This window comes from Protopterus annectens, chromosome 5.part0, assembly GCF_019279795.1.
Source record: "Protopterus annectens isolate FY-2018-M chromosome 5.part0, PAN1.0, whole genome shotgun sequence".
NCBI lineage: Eukaryota > Metazoa > Chordata > Ceratodontiformes > Protopteridae > Protopterus > Protopterus annectens.
This window is the reverse complement of record NC_056735.1, coordinates 1,775,180,038-1,775,202,116: the sequence shown is the minus strand read 5'-3', so window position 1 is coordinate 1,775,202,116 and position 22,079 is coordinate 1,775,180,038. Positions and strand designations below refer to the sequence as shown.

The 22,079-nt window shown below is 37.8% G+C and overlaps 1 protein-coding gene across 1 annotated transcript in view; it reads left to right on the top strand.

The window, feature by feature from the left end:
• Nucleotides 1-22,079, top strand: part of IGSF5 (immunoglobulin superfamily member 5) — a 678,183-nt gene that overhangs the window by 101,071 nt on the left and 555,033 nt on the right. Inside the window, exon 3 of the mRNA XM_044071572.1 lies at nucleotides 17,568-17,882. Within this exon, the coding sequence (XP_043927507.1) occupies nucleotides 17,568-17,882 (315 nt within the window). The remainder of the gene's footprint in view (nucleotides 1-17,567; nucleotides 17,883-22,079) is intronic.

The window sequence follows — 22,079 nt, the reverse complement described above, 5'->3', positions numbered from 1 at the left end:
AAGGATACAAGTAAAAATAAAGCCGAACTACAATGTTGAATTTCTTTATTTCTTTTCTTAGTCATCATTTTTCTTCAGGCTATCGCTGGATGAAAAAGTTGCTTGAAAAGAAACAAAATTTTAAAATGCACCTCAGAGCACCTAGAAAGCTATGGCTTCTGGGAAAAGCTGAAGAGTAATGGAGAATATAAGAAAAGAAAAAAACACACAATGTGCATAGTGAGGGGAGTGTGGGACTGGGAGAAAACAAGGGAGAGCATTGAAGGATGTATATGTGGGGGTGGTTGAAAGAGTAGACAGTGGTGGTACCAGGGAGGACTTTATCTACTTCACCCAAGATTGGTTCTGTATATAAGGTCATTGAAATGTAACATCACTACACCTAAATACAACTCACTGTGAATGTCCCTCTGTTAGGTGGACCAACATGGTGTGGTACACATGCCTGTTGTAATTTAAGAAGATTGTAGCTACAAATCAGTCTGTGCATACTACTCCCAAAACTTTGCAGCATGAAATAATGAGTTGCTTAGATGGTGACAGGATGAAACATGGACTGAAAATGCTCAAGGGGCTCTGAGCATGTCATCTGCCAGGGGACCATAAAATAGTAACACCTGCCCTACCCAAAAGTAAAACATTACATGTATGAATACAAAAGCATATTAAAATAGAAATTCAACAAGGCTGAACATTATTAAAAAAAACAATTAAATAAAGACAGCTAAACCAACTTAAGAAAAATGAAGGGATGTGTATAGCATTACTGCTTGCATATGTTTTTTTTTCAGATCTTGTGGGGGGGGGGTCCACCAAAATAATTCCCCTTATGAATACTTGCAAGGTGCAACAAGCATTTCAGCAAAATCAACTTAAAAATGATGTAAGAAAGCTCTACTGATTTCATATGTGTGTCTTTCAGTTCTTGCATTTGCCATAAATGGTTATTATTGGGAATATTTTTGAGACTGTGTTATTGGGAAAGAGATATATATGTTATGCGGCTCCGTTGTCCTAATATATTAGTCTCTGCAACTTAGCTTATTCTCCTGCCAGTACTCACTTGAGGTATTATGTAGAGTTAGCAGTTATTCATAAACTGGGGTCTGCAAAAGATAAAAGTTTGACTTTAGAGGCCTTTAATGACTTCCCTGAAAATGTCAGACCAAAACTTGTCAGATAGCTCAGTGGGTTAATACTGGTGTTTTGTGTGCCAAGGTTTCAGAGTCCAAATCTATTTATATTTCAGATTGTAGATCAGAATAATAGTTAAGGCACTTACATCACAAACAAAAGGTCCACATTTTGATTCTCACTGAGGAAATTGGCTAGGCTTAAAATATCCCACAATAGGAGGTAGCCTAGTTCTTACTTAAGAAGCAAAATACCTCACAGTTAAAAAGTTGTAACCGGGCACTTCTATCAATTAGTAATCATGGGTGAAGGAACTGTTATAAACTAAAATATACTACAAAACTTATATTACCTTACATAAACTGCTAAATGCAAAATTCATACTTTAAAACTACAGATGCTTATTTTATAAAGGCATCATATTTTCTTATTAAAATGAAAATATAAATATAAAAGAATAAAAAAATAAAAGGAAACACAACTAGCCAGTCAGAAATACCATTACTAGCAAATTTGATTCAATTATAATAATCCAGCCTTCTCATCTACTAAAACACATCGTGTTTGTGTGTGTGTGTGTGTGTGTGTGTGTGTGTGTGTGTGTGTGTGTGTGTGTGTGTGTGTGTGTGTGTAGGTGTACATGTACGTGTGTGTGTGTGTGTGTGTGTGTGTGTGTGTGTGTGTGTGTGTGTGTTCGGGGGCGATAGATAGATAGATAGATAGATAGATAGATAGATAGATAGATAGATAGATAGATAGATAGATAGGTGTGTGTGTGTGTGTGTGTGTGTGTGTGTGTGTGTGTGTGTGTGTGTGTGTGTGTGTGTGTGTGTTGTGTGTGTATGGGTCTACTTCAGAAGACTGAAAAACCAAAAGATTGAATCTCAAAAGACTGAAAACTCAAAATACTGAAAACATTTTTATGCAGGGGGCAAGCCTCCCTGCACCCTTCATGTGGGGCTGTGCCCCTCACACCCCCTGCTAATTATATATACCAACTCCAAGATCACACAACAGTGGAGAAGGGGCAAATTCCGTCATTCACTATTTTGAGAGTCAGTTTTTTGCTTTTTTCAGTCTTCTGAAGTAGACCTATACACACACACACACACACACACACACACACACACACACACACACACACATATATATATATAGAGAGAGAGAGAGAGAGAGAGATAAATATAAATATAAAATATCTTGCAGTATTAATGCATGAGTTTACTGAGGGGTTGTGTTGAACAAGATATTTAATTTACCACAGAAACCAGAAAATTAGACCTCATATATTCAGTTTTTATATGCCATCCCTTAAATCTACATTATATATTTTGTGCATTACACACTTGATACCCAGATATTCCATGAATACTGCATATGGATCAGATTAAGCATTGAAAAAGCCCATTTTGGGTGAAACTGTGCTCTACAGGAGTTGCAAGCATCCCAAATAAAGTAGATGGTATTTTTTATTAGGTGCTGATTATCTTTGTGTTTCTGAAGCATATATAGATAGATTGAACAATCAATATCTATATCTATCTTTTTCTATATATGTATTAGCATCATCATTATCAGCCTCCTTTTTCCCATTTTTTTCTACATGGGGTCGGGGTATCATGTTAACTGTCGCCAACTCTCTCAATTCTATGCCACACTCCTGCCTTTTTCAACACTCATGCCTTACTGTCACAGATCTTTCACACAATCCTTCCACATCTTTGCTGGATGTCCTCACTTCCTCTTATCTTATTCCTGTCTGTCCCAAATCATCCTCACCAGGTTGTCTTTTGTTTTTCTGCACATGTGCCCAAACCACCATAATCTGTTTTCTTTGATCTTTTCTTCAATTAGAGCTACTTTGGCTTCTGCTCTTATGTCCTCATTTCTTCGTCTGTCACACAGTGTGCATCATTCCACTATTCTCAGGCACTTCATTTCCATCACCTCTAGCTTCTTCAACTGTTCTGCATTTACTGCCCAGGTTTCTGTACCATACAGTAATACTGGTAGCACCAATGTCTTGAACACCATACTTTTCAGCTTCTTTGGCATTCTTCTGTCATAGACTATACCTGACACGCTATGTCAGTTGGCTGCAGCCCCTCTGATTCTAGCTTTAACATCTTCATTCAGACTTCCCTTCTCCTGAACCCCCCCCCAGATACTTGAAGCTGTTTACCTGTTCCACTATCTTCCCTTCTATCTCTATTCTCAGCTTCTTCTGAATTCCACAATTTGCTGCCATTACCACTATCTTATCTGTGCTTAGTTTCATCCCATGTGCCTTCAGTTTTGCATTCCATTCTTCTATCCTTTGCTGAAGTTTTAGCTCAGTGTCTGCCTGTAATGTCACATCGTCTGCATACAGCAAGTTTGTTGATCTGTCGTCTCCTAACTGTTTACTAATTTAGTCCATCGCTAGTATGAACAGCATATTCCCACAAGAAACTTGTATAATATGTCTTAAGCTTAAGTGTTAGACTTTCATGTTCATGGATTGGCACAGAAGCACCTTGCACATACAACAGTAGAAACATTTTTGGACTCTACCCTGTGGGCAGGCATTGCAAACACTTGCAGATGCTTTGATTTAAGTATCTATGCTATCCCATCCTGACTAGAATCAATAATTTATTGTGTAGGAGGATGCTTCAAATGCAGCTTGGTGGTTTTACTTAACCAGGTTTCCTTAAAGGGACAAGATCACCCCACTGTGTATCTCAGCTGCAGACTTCAACTCAGGCAAGGATTTTATGAAGCTATAGGAAGGGGGTTTCTGCATAGTTTATACTCTATAAATTCTCCACTCCTACCTTGTGTTAGAAAATTCACATTAGGCACAGACTATAGCTCCTGCAAGCGGTTACATAGTCAGAATGCTGATCTACTAAGCTGGAGCTTATGTTTCAGCCTCACAATATGAGAAGTCAACACAGTATGCCATAGTAATACCAGTGCAGATGGTCCACTGGGAACCCCTCTGTGAGTTTGTACTTGAGTCATTGGGTTCTTGTACATAGCTTGCACTATGCATTAATTTAACCAGTGTTTCTGGGACTTCAAACCACTGCAGTACTGCCCAGATCAACTTTCTTGGGACCTTGTCATATGCTTTCTCCAAGTCTAGGAATGCCCAGTTGGACTCTCTCCTCATCTCTTGCTTCTTCTCAAGTATGTGTCTCACTGCAAACATTGGGTCAATTTTGCTCCATCCTAATCAGAATCTGAACTGCTCATCTCCCATCTTACATTTTACTACTCTGTGTATAAATTTATCAATCACCCTCTCCAGAACTTTCATGCAATGTGATAGGAGTTTGATGACTCTGTACTGCCCACAGTTGTGGATGTCCCGTTTGTTCTTGTACACTGGCATGAGTATGCTTATTCTCTAGGCATCTGGGATACGCCTTTCTCACCACACTGCTATTAGTACCCTCAGAAGCTATTTCTCCCCTCTCTCACTCAGCTTTATCATATCTGTTGTGACCTCATCTGAGCCTGCTACTATTCATGTATTCATTTTCCTTAATGCTGTTCTTACTTCTTCTAGGGTGGGCTCCGCTTCTTTTCTTATTGTAGACTGTTTCTGGGGCAGTACAGCTTCTGTGGGGTTTTCTTCATTTAGAAGCTGCTGGAAATACTTCTTCTGTCTGCCTTTGATGTCATGTGGACTGGTGAGCAGGTTGTTGCTGGCGTCCCTTATGAAGGGTGTTTGACTATCTTCTTTATCTTTCTGTCTTTGCTTTGCAGCCTGATATAGTTTCTTTGTGCCACTTACTGAGTCACTTTCCAGAAGTTGGTAGAGTGCCTCCGATGCCCTGTTCTTTACTACTGCAACTTATTTTTTAGCTTCTTTGTTAGCTAACCAGTAGTGCTTCCTAGCCTGGTCAGTCTTTTTCTGTGTTCCACTTCTTCCTGCACTCATATCAATTTCAATGTGGTGGAGTCATCACTCTCAAAGAGGGTCCAGTTCTTCCTTACAAATTTTCAATATCGTTGGCATCAGTGGAGGAATGTAACACCATATTGTGTTTAAAATTAAAACCAATAGCGTCCCCAGTAACCAAACCCTGTTTAACCTTGAGGATTTTTTTTATGATAGGGATGTATCTATAACTTCTACCTGCCCAAATATCAGCCTCAGTGGAGCAGAGAATATCATTGGGGTACTTCGATCAATAAGCATGATTTTAAGCTTAGCAAACTCCTCCTTGCAAACCACATCATTAGATGTAATTCCAGATAGTCTAATGATCTGAGTACGTACTATGCTCTTTTTTGATGAAAGGGATGACAACTAGAAAGAAATAAATGTTAATTGTTATTCAATAAAGGCCCTGTTTTTACCTATAAAAGAAAACACAATATTAAAGATCTTTTGGAAAGACCACTGTGTGAAACACAACACTTTCCCAGTGACTATGAGATGCGGGAGATGTCACCAATGTGAATATATTGAGAATAATTATTTGTGCATGTTGTATGACAAAATTAAAACTGAGGGCCAAAGGGGCAGGTTCTTTTGTTATTCAGAGAGAATAGTATTCCTTGCTTTTTGTGTTCAGTGCCCGGCATTCTATGTTGGTAAAACCAATAATGGTTTTAATCATAGAATTTACCAACATTTATGTAGTATTCAAAAGGCTGACAACAAAAGTGCCCTTGCTAGGCATGCCTTAGTATGTAAGGGATTTGTTAAATTTAAATTTTTGGTATTAGAACAGGTTTCCACCACTAATTTTATGGATGATTGGAAACATCTTTTCTTACAACATGAAATGTACGGGCAGCTTTACTTGGATACCACTTCCTTTCCAGGAATTAATGAAAATATTTCTCTTGTTAGTGAACTGAAGAGAAGAGCCAATACTTTAAAGTAGAATGCTGAACAATGTTTTTTTATGTTTTGATTTAATTCCAGTGTTTTTGCAGTATCACGTTTATTGGTTTTAATGTTGATGTAAGCAAGTTTAAACTTGATTGGTCAATATAGGGGATGTGCCTGCTTTGGTGGATTATTTAAAGTATCTCTAGCTTGATTTTAATGTTCTGATGATGTCTTAACACTTTATAAGATGAAAAAGCTTAACCTGATATATTAAAGGCATTTCCGTGCTGACGACATCTTGGTATCCAAGTCCGGGTTGTATGTTTATTTGTTTCAGAACTGTAAACTTCCTGTATTAGTAACTGTGTCAGTTTTTAGTTGTGTATATATAAATCAATAAGCGTCTTTTATATATGTCAGATAATGAAAAGGAGTGGTAAGCTCATAATTTTAACTTAGCAAATCACATGAAAAATCCACTCAGGAAAGTATACATAGCTATTTATTACTATTTTTTAATTGTTATACCACAAAATGGTCAAATGCGACTGTTATACTGACCTAAATTTTTCAGTGTGTCTTATTTCCACATTTCCCCTATGTATCCTCAAAAAAGACACCAGGGAATAAAAATGACAAGCACATATGTCTGAAATACCAATATGGTGAAATCTTCAGCTGTAAACATTTTTTTCAGGAAGTAAGCTTCCCATGCTCCTGGGACTTATATATACCAATGCCTTGGTTGCACAAACACAAAGACAGAAGAAATCTCTCCACAGAAAGGAATCACAGCTTGTGGACTGTTATTAATTATGCTATACAGTAAAGTCTCAGTTAACCGGCACCTATGGGGATTGGTAGATGCCGGATAACTGTAGCTTCTGGTTGCTTGAGAGTTACTGTTAAAAATAGGCCTGACTAATACTGTACCCTATACTATTTGTTTGGTTTGTCTTGTTATCAGGTTGGGGAAAGAGGGAGTTTATTCCTATCTTCCTTTTTAAAACTCTAAAACTCTAAAAACATAAGGTATGTTTCTGTGGGGGGGGGGGGGTAGAGAAAGTGCAACACATAAAAATTGTACTGTATTTCTTCAAAATTATTTTGCTGGTTCCTTGAGAGTGCTGGTTGCTTGAGTACTGGTTAGTTAACTGAGAGTTTACTGTAGTGATTTTCCAAAGAAAATAGTGATCAGAAATTCTATTTCCCAGCATTTGTGATTTGGTCACTTGATGCTTAAGAAATTTGATCACCATCACCTGTGGATATACCTACTCCCACAATGTATGCTATATCACCATCATATGACACAGACTAAAAATATGAAATTATGCATTACTGTAGCTGATATGTAAAACAGTGTAAAAATTGTAACTGTTTTACTTTCCTTAGCTCTACAGAGTAAATTGAAATGCGTTGTGAGCAGTAGTGAGGTTAGGTCAACCGCTTCAGATCTCTCAATGACTCTGAAAACGTGTTGTACTGAATTATACATGCTACATTATATTTATTCCTTTCCAACTTAACTGCTTGAGAGATCTGAAGCGGTTGACCTAATAAGGCTTTATATTTAATGCCCCATTTTTTTTATAACTTCTTTTAGAATCTCAGTGACCATTTCTGAAGGATATTCTCTCTCAATGAAACATTTACCTAGGAAAGTCATTTCCCGTTCTAAATCACAAAAATCAGAAGTCATCCTGGCTATCCTGACTGCTTGACCTTTAATCAAGCTTTTCTTTTGTGCTAACGGGTGATGACTACTACCGCTTCAGATCTCTCAAGCAGTTAAGTTGGAAAGGAATAAATATAATGTAGCATGTATAATTCAGTACAACACGTTTTCAGAGTCATTTTTAGATATTATCAAAAATGGAATTTAATGAAAATTGATAAGGAGATACACCAGTTAGTGGGGGAGCAACCTATTTTTACATACAAGGTGGGAATTAATTTTAAGAGGACTTTTGAAAAAGGAAATAAGGAATTTATTCGGTATAAGGCTACTGTTCCTTGTGGGGCATGTAGTGTTTGTACATACATATTCAGTGAGGCAAGTGTTACACTAAACAATAGTTTGAAAAGTGTGGTGAGATTCATTAAAGGTAATTGTAAGTCTAAAATGTTGGTTTACATGGCTTTATGCACTTCTTGTAGTGCATATTACATAGGTAAAACTGAAAGGGCATTTAAGGACCGTATTTATGAACACCTATATGACATCAGGACCCATAAAGAAACTAGTGCTTTGTACAAACGCAGTGTAACATGCCCTTCTACATTTACAAGATTTAAATTCGGTATTATTGATTTAGTTCAAAGGGATTTTCCTAAGTGAGGGGGTGATATAAAAAATGTTTTGCTACACAAGGAATTGTTATGGCAGCTTAGGTGTAAATCAAACACCCCACCTGGTTTAAATGATTATATCAGTATTAAACCTGTATTGTACAAAAAAGCTGAAAATGTTTAAACAAAGTATATACATACACATCTGTACATATATTTTTATATATAAAATTGACTACTTGATTACAATATTAATTATTTTGTTACTTTGTTACTGTACAGGATACTCCATTGTGTAGAAATGCATATAAGAAAAATATGACTAAGTTCTTTTTAGTAACACAAGCTTTTTCCACATAGGGTAGTATTAGGTTTTTAAACATGTTTCTTTAAATATTAATTGAGTGTAATTAACTTAACCAGATTTTGTGTATATAAGTTGTAATTTGTACCAGTGCTTTTATCTGAAGAAGTCTAGTCATTAGACGAAAGCGCTCATCCTTTGTGTTTCGTGGAAACTATAAAGTATTTTTATACCTACATGGTGTCCAGGACTCTCTACATACTTAACTGTCTAGCCTATTCTTTTTAAAGTTAGGTATTTTAATTATTCATCTTTAGACGTTTCTGGCTAATTTATTTATGTACTTCCTTATTAATTCCCTGGAGATACTTCAGGTGCAATTAACTGTTGGTACGAAACCCATTCAAGTCATTGCCAGCTACAGGACCCCCTCCATGAATCAAGGCACCCACTCTGCCTATTTGGATATACTTGCGTCTATCAAGATCCTTCCAAACACCATGGTTTTGAGCAGCTTTAATTGCCCATCTATTGACTGGATAAATTACCCATGCTCAAACTAACTTGCCCATAGGTTCCTCAACTTTGTTAACTCCAATGCCCTGGACCATGTGGTTGACACCCCCACAAGGGGTGCCGACCTGGATGTGGTGCTTACCAATATGGGGACCACTGTAGCTCCCCCACTGTGAGGTCCACCATGGTTAGATCTGACCACAAATCAGTCTCATTTGAAGGAACTATCACACCTGATCTCACTCTAGCAGCAACTAAACTAAAAAACTTCTCCAAAGCAAATTATAGCCTATTACAGGATGGCATAAATAGCTTCACTGCACCTCCCCCCTCAGATGGAACTGGCAACAGTGCTGAGTTTTACACCATTGTTTTATACAAACACCTGTATAACTGCATTGACACAGCCATACCTGATAGGACCAAAACAAGTTTCTGAAGGAAGAGCAAACCTGTTTGATGGACAACTGACATTAACAGGATTTACAATAAGAGGAAGAAATTGCTGTCTTAGAGTAAAAGGGAGCAAACCCTAAACTGGAAACACTATCTCCTCAGCTTAAACAAGCAAATAAGACTTCTTGTGAAGTCCTCCAAAGCAGACTACAAATCCAAATTAGCTTCCTCAACTAAGGACAGCCACAAGGCATTCTTTAGGTACATCCATAACCTAAAAGAAAAGGTCCAGATTTGTGCCAAACTGGTAGTTAATAATACCACATATACTGAGCCTGTGGACATAGTTAACCTGTTGTCTGACAGGTTCTGTGAAAACTTCACTCCCCTGTCCCTGCCACACATACCCCATGACATCTCTACCACCTGTCCTCTACCTTGTATCTCTAAAGAACAGGTCGTAAATGCCCTCTCTAAGGCCAAAAACATGGCATCTATGGGACCTAATAACATCCCCGGCTGCATCCTACATGGGCTCCAACAAGAATTAGCAACACTGTTGGGTAGTCTTTTCAATCATAGTCTAAGCACCAGCTTCATCCCAGCTGAATGGAAAATGGCCACCATTATTCCCTTGCACAAAGGTGGTGCTTCCACCTGACCCTGGGAACTATAAACCTATTAGTCTGCCTAGCATTATTTGCAAGGCCATGGAGTGGATCATCATGGACCTTATCAACAAAGATGTAGGTAATTTCTAAACACTTGCCCCTACTCAGTTTGGATTTGTCAAAGGGAGATCATACCTGTTAAACCTAGTGGACTTCTTTGAAACAGTCACCAATGCCCTAGATGAGGGGAAATCTGTACATACAGCCTACCTGGACTTAGCCAAGGATTTTGACACTATCACCCACTCAGGCATCATTGATAAACTCACCCAGTTAGCTATCAACCCTTATATCATTAGATGTGTCGCTAAATGGATCACTGCTAGAACACATATAGTCAAAACAGAGGAATCCACCTCCAAAAGCAGACCTGTAACCAGTGTTCCACAAGGATCAGTCCTGGGACCTCTACTGTTTGGAATCTATTTCTATAAACTAAAGATCTGTGGCTGACAAAGTCTGCTGATGACTGCAAACTGGGAGTGGTCATAGAATCTCTAAATGATGTCAACATCCTACAGGAGGGTCTTAGACAAACAAATGATTGGTGTCAAAGTTATGGCCTTAAACTCAATGCAAAAAAAAAATGTATTTTCATCCCTTTCAGTAAGAGCAATGTTCCTGCTAACTACCACATCAATAGCAATACCCTAAGTGTGCACTCAGTGGTGAGAGACCTTAGCTTTGAACACCATGTCTCCACAGTAGTAAGAAGGGCATTCTATATTGAACATCTCATAAATAACGGCATTGCATCCAGAAAAAAAAAGAAGTTATAACCTTCCTGCACTCTTCCCTCATCAGGCCAATAATTGAGTACAAATCCCCTTTTGGTATGTCCCTTTACAAGCACCTGCAGCAACTGGAGAGACCACAAAGGTTCACCACAAGGAAAATTCAAGGTCTTCAGCATCTGTCATATGTGGATCATCTGAAATCACTGTCACTTTATTCTGTTTCATACAGACTACTCAGAGGTGATCTCTGCCTTGCATATAAGGCAATCTCTGACCCTGCTTTATTAGAAATGCTGCATACACACAAGTCAAATGGTACACGGGTTACCCTCTCTAATGGCCTTCACCTAGTATATGACATTAATAAAACCTGCTAGAGGGACAGATTTGTCTCCCAGAGGTTACCACACCTTTGGAACAGACTCCCACTTCATGTCGAACAGAGCACCTAATTGGCCCTCTTCAAATGCAATCTGGATGATTAGATGGGTAACCATAAATTCACCCTGGGGGTTCCACCTGTGTCTCTCTTAAATAGAGGCATTAGGTGCTGATCATGGAAATAAGGGTAGAAACTTGGCTAGGCTTGTAATGGCCCTAGGGCCATAGCCTAGTAACTTTCTATGATCCTATGATCCTGTGATCCTATAATTGATGAGGATACTCACCTCGAATGGTGACCAGCTGCTAGTGTCTACCTCTGACTGATCATTCCACTGTTCAGTGTATTACCATTTGTGTTTGTAGTTATTTGGATTATTTCTCAAGAGTAGAGGAGTATCTTGAGTTCTTCAATCAGGTTATCAAGAGAGATGAGAGTGATTCCCATTTCTTCAGCACAGAAAGCTATAGTAATTGAAAGATAATACTATCCTTCCTTAAAAAGTATTGTGTGTGTGTCTGAACGTAACTTTATTTAAAATATAGTCAATACTGGGAAGTGAGATTTAGAAGGCCCTAAATCCAGAGGGAAATAGGAATAGAACCTGGGAAAACTATGCCCAAAACTTCTATTTTGTGAGTGTTAAGTGTGAAGCCTATTCTTGGGTGTTTATGGTGTAAGCCCATCACCCAGGACAACAGTTCATATTTCCCGCATGAGCATGACATCAAGTTTCACATACTGAGTTGTTCAGTGATCTGTTTATGTATATATTTTATATTTTGACCTGCTTGGTGCCATTGGTATGAGAGTATAACCCTGGCAGGTATCAGATTACTGTGGGCATTGGAGTATGTCCAAGGACTTTAGACCCTGCTCACCATTCTATTTTGCTAGCAGTGGTGAACATTCTGCAATTGGTTTTATTTAGGCTGCAAAACAGTTTTGTCAGGAAATGTATGTGTACACTTGCAGCAACAAGACAAATATAGAGGTACAGACTGCACAGCAGTTATTTTATTTTTATAATTAGAATAGTTATAACTGGCAGGACTGAGCTCCAAAGAGTATGCTAAGACTGTCAGTACCACACATACCTCTAAAAATCAGGACAAAGCCCAAAATAATGGGGGGAGGGGCAAAAGTCCAAATGTAGGGACAGAGTTTAAACATTGCTCTTAAAAAGTTAGAAATTTTATTATTATTATTACTTAAAATTTCTTTACTAGGATTACCAGTTGGGTGATAGCCCATTTTCAACAGAGTCTATAGGAGAAAAGCCCCGGAGACAATAATAAAAACACAAGTTATCATATAAAAAAGTACATAGCTACATATTTAAAAAATGTATAGGAGTAAAAATTAAATTACAAACAAATTAAGTAGTTATTGAAGATGACAAATACGTACACATTGAGGGCTGTGTAGAAGTACATAAGGGAGGTGAGCAGGAAACCTTAGAGAACAGTACATAGCTAGAGAAAGTATAGTAAAAGAGAAGAAGTGCCTAGAATAATAGGATTTGTGTTAGCATGCATTTTTCTGAAGGATATGAATTCTGAAACTCAAATATATGTCATTATTTACTGAATTCAATCCCTGATGGTATGTCAGAAAATCGTAAATTTTATGAGGAACAGACCAAAAACATGAGATAAAAATCTGGACATTCTTCAACAATCTGGACAGAGCTTTGGTGCCACAACTGACTAAGGAGTACAAACCCTGAGGATGAATTCTTGAAGGAGAGCTTGAGGGAGAAGTGATACAGCAGTTGATAGTACAAAGAGCCTACAGATAAGCACTTTTGGCCTAGCCACTGAATATTCTTTTAGATTGTACAGACATAAGGCATATAAAAAGACTTGGTGACTATCTGTTGGTCAAGTATTATGCCAGGGTGCTGTAGGACATTGCAGCAGTGCCAAAAAGGTAGTCAAGAGTTAAAGCCAAATCTTCATTGATACCTTTGCCTATTACTGAGGAACCACTTAAGAGGGTAGCTTTGGAAATTGTGGGGCCTCTTAGTTCCCTATACCACACAGGTAGGAGTAATATTTTTGTAGTGATAGACTATTCTGTTAAGTATCCTAAGGTAGTGGATCTGTCCTCTCTTGAGACTTTAGAAGAAGATTTCAGCAGGGTAGGTTTCCCCTGAAAAATACCAAAAGACAGAAGTATGAATTTCATGTCAGACTTGCTGATCTGTTTATGGAAGCACTGTGGGCTAAAGTATTTAAAGACTACCCCCTACCACCGACCGGCTAACTGCCTCTTGGCTATATTGAGGGGATTAACAAAAAAGTTTAAGTGGGAGTAGGATAAGTGCCTGCTCCATATCCTTTTTGCATACAGTAGGTACACCAGGAATCCAGAGTTTTTTCATCCTTTTAAGGGCTGTATAACCATAGGTGAGGGAAGGCCCTGGATTTAATTTGTGATGAGAGGGTGGGTGATTTTATTCCCACAAGGAACTTGTATAATATGTCTTAAGCTTAAGCGTTGGACTTTCATGTTCATGGATTGGCACAGAAGCACCTTGCACATACAACAGTAGAAACATTTTTGGACTCTACCCTGTGGGCAGACATTGCAAACACTTGCCGATGCTTTGATTTAAGTATCTATGCTATCCCATCCTGACCAGAATCAAGAATTTATTGTGTAGGAGGATGCTTCAAATACAGCTTGGTGGTTTTACTTAACCAGGTTTCCTTAAAGGGACAAGAGTACCCCACTGTGTATCTCAGCTGCAGACTTCAACTCAGACAAGGTTTTTATGAAGCTATAGGAAGGGGGTTTCTGCATAGTTTATACTCTATAAATTCTCCACTCCTACCTTGTGTCAGAAAATTCACATTAGGCACAGAATATAGCACCTACAAGTCGTTACATAGTCAGAATGCTGATCTACTAAGATGGAGCTTATGTTTCAGCCTCACAATATGAGAAGTCAACACAGTATGCCATAGTAATACCAGTGCAGATGGTCCATCAAGCAAGCCAGTGAGATAGTGTGCCAAAATGGCATGTCCTCATCTCAAGCTTTAAAAAGTTGTTTGAGGTATGGATTGAAGAGGTTTGATATTTGTGCTTAAATCTGCCACTTTTTTTTTTTGGTCAAACTGTAACAAATCTATCAGCTGGACATAAACCTTGTAAAACCTGTAATTACTTTTATTCTGGGATGAGATAGCAGGGTTTTGGAATGTGAAATGGGCACACTTGATTGAAAAGCTGTTAGACTTCTACTTGTTTTCTATATAATATGTAAAAAAGCATAGATTGCACCTGGTGCTGCAGCTATGTCCTTCTAGGAAGTACAGTGACTATATATGAAATGTAAACTGTATAGCTGATACGTAAAGATCTATGAAAGAAAATATGACTAGTTTATTGTTCATAGCTGTAGGGAGTAGGCTATAGATTTTGTGAGCTTCTGTTTAGGGAAAGGGTAGAAGGACATCTGCACTAAGAACGTAGGTAACTGCTTGCTTTGAATGTTTAACCTTTCTTGTTCCTGTGTGGGTTTTAGCAAGAATGAGAAAAGCAAACTCGTTAACCACAACAGGACAGAATTGGTGTCAACAAGACTTTGCCTCATGGAAAGTTACCAGAAAGTGCCATGGACGGAGGTTCACTGAGGTTTGAATGACTGGTGTTAAGAGAATGTATTATATTGTTGACCCATTAGAAGACATCCCTCAGTAGACAGATAGAATGACCATCTCTCCAGAAAATGTTGAATCGGCAACAATCATTTACTGCTTGCAATGAGTGTTGCCCAGGACAATGGTTATAGACCAGTTTGTTACACTTTACCAGTGAGTTTATGTGTTTGCCTGTTATATGCTAAATATTCAAATAGTATTGACAGGCCTAGTTACACTTTTAGTTAAACAAAGCAATAAAAGATTTAGTTGGATAGATGGATTCCTCTTTTAGGCATTGTATTTGCTCAAATGGTTATCTGTCTGTTTTCCATTTATCTATTACTTGCACTGTCCATTATATTTTTTTTAAATTAAAGTGTTTTTATTGATTCATCTTTAACAACAATTGGTTGATTTATTGATTTACATGTTTGTTAATTGAAAGGAGTAGTGCTTACTGTGAAAGGTATACATGTCCGATCAGCTAGACTGCATTCCTATGCACACAGTTTGGGTTTGTAGTTATTTGGTTTATTTCTGAAAAGTGGAAGAGTAACTGGAGTTCTCCAATCAGGTTATATGGGGAGTGGCTTATGATCTGCCTTTAGGAATGACCAAAACTATAGTACTAGTGAGATACTAACAGCCTTTTCTGGAAAGAACTATGTGTGTGTGTGTGTGTGTGTGTGTGTGTGTGTGTGTGTGTGTGTGTGTATGTGTGCAACAGTTTATTCCAAATACAATTACTGTGATGAAGTGAGCACCGGAAGGTAATAAATATTGAGGGAATAAGGAAAAAAGGGTCTAGGAAACTAGGCCCCAAACTCCCAAATGATTGCTGCTCAGAAGCATATTCTTTGATGTGGATGGTGTTAGCTCACAGTCCAGGGTAACTGTGTATATTCTCTGCATGTTCTTAGGGGTAAGTTTCACTTATTTCATTTTTATTTGTTAACTGGGGTAGAACACTGATCCTAGCAGACTATTTTTAGATTCAGCCTGGGTCATTAAACATAGAATTATTTCAGGTAAACAATGAAATTAGTTTATACAGTTAAAGAAATAAAAACAAATTAGTTAAAAGTCATATATGACAAACACAAAATGTTACAAGTCAAATAATACAAAGATTGCTGCTTAGGGATTTATTTGTTTGCGCATTTTGTAATTCAGTCTGATTTGTAAATTTGTGACAGTGGTCTGGATGATGAGACCCTACCCTGGTGGCAATCAGGTTATTGTAGTAAGTGGAACAGATACAATGATTCCCCTGTTGCCCAACATATTTATGTATGCTAACCCTGTCACTAACCATGACCTTGCCTTAACCCTGCATATTACCTTTAAGAAAAACTCTTTCCCTAACAGTGCCACTATTCAGATGAAACTTTCCCGGTGATACTGTTATTTATTTATTTTTTTTAGTTAGTTTGTCTGGACATAAAAGGAGAGTTTTTGTTCTTCTTTTTCAGTCTGTGAGTTTTCATTTGAGTGAGTGTTTGGTTAGTGCTGATTCCTTTTATATATATATATCTATATATATATATGTATATATCCACATGGGGGGGTGTGGGGGGCGAAACCCCCCACCTAAAATGCTTTTCGATGTAATGAACTTTCGATGGAATGAACTTTAGATGAAATGAACTTTCGATGAAATGATAGGTAACCATATATATGTGTATATATATATATATATATATATATATATATATATATATATATATATATATATATAATGTATATATATATATATATATATATATATATATATATATATATATATATGTATATATATATATATGGGTCTACTTGATAAGACCAAAAAGCCAAAATTTTGAATTGGATAAGACAGGGATGAAATTGTTAAAACCTCACATGAATGAACATCTGGAACACCGATGAACAAACTCTGGGTAAGCAATCACTTGTCCTTCATGGTGAACTTTGCCCTTTCCTCATTGTAGTGCTATATCAAAGTTGATATATTTAGTTGAGGGGGGTATGGGGGGACAGCCCCCCCCCCACCACATAGATGAGGGTGGGTTTAATTTGCTTCAGTTTACAGTTTTTTTTGTTTTGTTCTTCTGGACATGTGGTTACTTACTCGGAGTTTGTTCATTGGTGTTCCGGGAGTTTGTTCATGTGACGTTTCGGCAATTTCATCACGGCCTTGCTGGATTCAAAATTTTGGCTTTTTGGTCTTATCATGTAGAATATATATATATATATATATATATATATCTATATATATCTATATATATATATATATATATATATATATATATATATATATGTATATACATACATATATATATATATATATATATATATATATATATATATATATATAGATATATATATATATATATATATATATAATATATATATTATATTATATATAAATATATATATATATATATATATATATATATATCCCAAGTCATGTTCTTCCCTTTTTAGTTATTTTGCAGAAGCACTTTTCTTTCTTTTTAAACTTGCACACTTTACTGAACAGTATTTTTTTGTATTTAAGAGACTGTTGTATATTGTTTCATACAGATACTTGGCATGCATCATCACTATAATCACATAACAGCATTGTATACTAAAACTAGGAAATGCTAATTCATTTTATTTTTTTTCAGTTAGCTGCTACAGTGTTGAAATAAAGCAAGGACCAAGCAATGCCTCTTCACTGTTGGGAAGAGAGGCTTTTTTTAACTGTACGGTGTCACTGGATTATATGATTATTATATGGCTTTTAAACGATAATCCTGTACTGACTATTGTTGCAAACCATCCCATTATCACCAATGAACGTTTCAGATTCAGGAATTATACAAGTGAGCTTGGATATACTGCAGAATTAATAATATCCAGTGTTGAACTCAGTGACACAGGGAAGGTAACATGCAATCTACAGAGTGCAGAGTCTCACACTGCATTTCTTGATGTTCAAGGTCAGTCTTTTTTTTTTTCAGTTTTATCTTGGAAATTTTAGAGTTCATATGTAAGTGCAATGTACTAGATGTTTAAGCAGTGTTTTAGGATTCTAGTAAAGTGATGACTAAAAATAATAGTGCTTCCTTTGGATCTGTTTGGTCTTTTACTGGCAGAAATGTTTTTTATGGGTTCTAAATGCTGAAATCAGCAAATGATTAAACAAATGATCTTACCATGGTCAACCATCTGCTTGCTAATGTTAAGAAGTGGGGCACAGCAGCATGCAAAACTAAAATGTATGCTTCTAGCCTTATTTTCATGCTGAGATATTATTCAAAAATTCCTCAGATGTCTTTTCTTAATCCATTGGCTTTAGTTGTACTGTCTAATACATTTAGGCAATGCTTTGTACTGGCACCACATCAACAAACATCACAATTATTTAAAAATGTACTTGACTGATTTAAAAGCCCACATTTGCACTTGTTTCCCCCCTTTCCTGTAACTAGTGTAGTCCAGATACAGGTTTGCTGTTTCCAGGACTGTTTGTAAGCTCCTGAGCTCCCTAAGCCTTTCTGTGTTGGAGGGAAGCCTGCTAGCTTATCAGTGGGAGTGGTAAGCACTAGGTAACCTATCTACCACATAAGGAGTGGTTTCTGTCCCAGAAATTGTAGTTATTAGCTGTTTAGGCAATTCTTCAATCTCTCTCAACTTTCTGATTTAAAAGACTGCATTTGCACTTGGTTCTTTCCTGTAACTAGTGTAGTCCAGATACAGATTCTTAGTTTTAGCACTTGAATTTGCTTATTCGTGCTCAGCACTTGTTCAGAACTTGTTGTAAGCACTAAATAAGCTACAAATTATTACAGCACTTCAACAATTGGCTAAGTTTCTGGTGTCATTCTAAGGGGATCCAGTATCTGTCAGCCTGGGACGACATGGTCGACAGACCATGATGCTTTGCCAGAGATGGCCTGCACCTGTCACCCCTGGGATTCTGGATACTGGCTAAGGCTCTTGCTGCCCCTATAGTGCCTTTTTTAGGCAAGGTTCAAATGACAAATTCACCACCATAACAGGAACAGGTAATCAAAAACTGAGGGTAATGCTACTCAATACTAGAAGTCTAAATCTAAAAATGCACTCACTTAAGGCACTCCTTAAATTGGAGAACATCGATATCTGTGCAGTGACTGAGAGCTGGTTCAAGGCTCCAGAGAGCACTCCTGCACTACCAGGCTATAACTCATACCACACTTTTCGGCCATTTAACCTGGACCGGAACACCAAAGGCAGAGCTCTGCCCATATTCATTAAGGATATCCACACCTCCAGGCTAGTTGCTCAGCATAATGCATCCAAGGTTATCCTAGTGCAATTAACTGTGGGCAAAACTGCAATCCAAACTGTAGCTTGCTACAGATCCCCCACCATGCCTCAGGATTCCCACTCCTCTTTTCTTGATATATTGGAAAATATTGGGGTTAAACCAAAAACCCTACTAATGGGCGATTTCAACTACCCCACCATTAACTAGGAAAACTACTCATGTACCAACTCCTTTGCTCAATGCTTTCTGGAATTCATAAATTCCAATGCCCTGGATCAACTTATCTACATCCCCACCAGTGGCAACAATATCCTAGACCTAGTCATTACCAACATGACTGACCGGTGTTCCTCACCTGAAGTCTACTCCTCATTGGTCCGATCCGACCATAAGGTAATCACCCTAGATATCCACATCCCACCCCCACCCCCATTAAGGAAACCACAGTAAAAAATTTCTCTAAAGCCAACTTCATGCTTCTTAAGACAGAAGTGGTAAACTTCATGACACCTATGCAGATATATTATACAGTTACAACTGTTGAATCCTACACAAATGCACTCTATAAGCACTTACATGAGTGCATGGATTGTGCTATCCCAAACAGAACCAAGACGCTATCCTCCAAAAAAAGGAAGCCAATCTGCTGGTCCCCTGCCATAAATATAATGTACAACAGAAGGAAGAAACTGTTGCAAAAGAGAGTAAAATCCCATGAGTGGAGGAGCTCCCTGGTCAGCCTCAGTAAGAAGCTAAGATCCCTTATAAGATCCTCCAAATTTAACTACAAAAACAAAATCGCCATTGATTCTAAAGACAACCACAAAGCATTCTATAGCTATGTCAAGAATCTCAATGGCAACACCCAGATCTGCTCTGAGAATTTTGACACTGTACACATATAAAAGAATCTTATGTTGTAGACTGTTTTGCATGTTTGTTACTCAGACTTTGTGTTTAACATTTTCACAGGATAAGGGTGTAAGGAAAGGCTAATACACTCACCTGCAGCTTTTTTGACATATTGGGTTTCGCTCACGTTTTTGTTCATATGCCTTTTAGCATACACATTTCTATATTTTAAGTTTAGACAGTGTATTGATTTAGTCTTCTAAAGTAGACATATTTTGCCTAGTCAGACTATTTAAGATTTAAGGAGAAGCATATTACTGTGATGACTGAATTATTTATTCGGATAACTTAGGTATGACTTAGATAGTATACAAGACTTTGGACAGTACAGGTGAAGTTTATAGGATTCCTGCCGACTTGACAAAGGAAGTTCCAGTTTGTCACAATACTGTGTAATCAAACTCCTCAAAATATATTGTTTTACAGGGTGCATTTGCCCTTGCATACCAAGGTGGGGTGGACACCATCTACACCTCTCAAATGTATATATACCAACTTCATAGTCATACAACAATGTGAAAAAGTGCAAACTCCATTAGCAGTGGAAGTGTCTTTCAGCAAAAATTACTTCATTGTACTAGCACTAACTTAAACTAGTTTCATACACATGATTGGCTCCCATGTAAGGCAGCTACTAATATACAAGAGAGGTATTAGTACAAGTTAGAACTGTGGTAGTAAACCTTTAGCACTTATGTTGAAACATCCACAGTCTTTAGTGTTGATAATATGCATGAAAGTTGAGTTTGTTTTTGATGTCTAAAGTTATCTGAAATGATCATTCACTGACAGCAGATATGGATATTGGTCTACTAAGAGTCAAGGCTTTATTTATAATAGCTCTAAATGGGTAATTGTATTTTGACCACTAACAAAAAAGCTGTCAATCCATAACATTTGACAGCTGTCAAAGTTACTGGGGCAATTTGCTCATTTAGTTTTCTGACACAATTAAGGAGGCTAATATGACGCTTTCCAGACATGCAATTTCACTTCAAAAAGAGTCTGTGCTGTCCATTCTTGTTTTTGTCCAGTTTTATTTTATTCAAAATGAATGGCCTGATTTTTCTGTTTTTCATGTTCGGCAAGACATGCTCAAGGATTCTGGAAGAAGTAAGAACATTATTTCTTTCAGTCTTCTTCTTCTTCTTTCGGCTTTTTCCCAGTTAGGGGTCACCACAGCAGATCATCTGTCCGCTCATGATTGGCAGTGGAGTTTTACGGTGTCGAGTTGCCAGCCCGGTGCCCAACCTTTCACAGAAGGCAATCACACACACACACACACACACACACACACACACACACACACACACACACACACACACACACACACACACCTAGGGCCAATTTAGAGTGTCCAATTCACCTACTGCATGTCTTTGGGATGTGGGAGGAAACTGGAGCACCCCGGAGGAAACCCACACTACCACAAGGAGGACATGCAGACTTCGCACAGAAGGCACCCCAGCCGAGAATCGAACCGGAGAACCCCATGCTGTGAGGCAGCAACGCTAACCGCTGCACCACCGTGGCCACCCCTTTCTTTCAGTCTTCTATCTGTCTCTATATATTTGTATGTGTGTGTGTGTGTGTGTGTGTGTGTGTGTGTGTGTGTGTGTGTGTGTGTGTGTGTGTGTGTATGGATTAATTTCTGATGCTCAAAATACTGAAATATCAAATTTCAGTATCTCGAGACCAGAAGAACAAAACTCCACAACACCAAAAACTCAAATACCGATATGCAAAACACCGAACTCTCCCCTGACATCAAACTACAGAAAACAAAAAAAATAAAAATAAACAAAAAACACACTACTCTACATTTAAGCAGGGTGGGGGCAAGCCCCCTACACCACCCCTAGTGGGGATCTGTACCCCCACACCCCCCTACTTATATATACCAACTCCGAGGTCACACAAACACAAAAACAGCAACACACCTACCTCTATAGTGCCTTTTGGGAAACCAGCC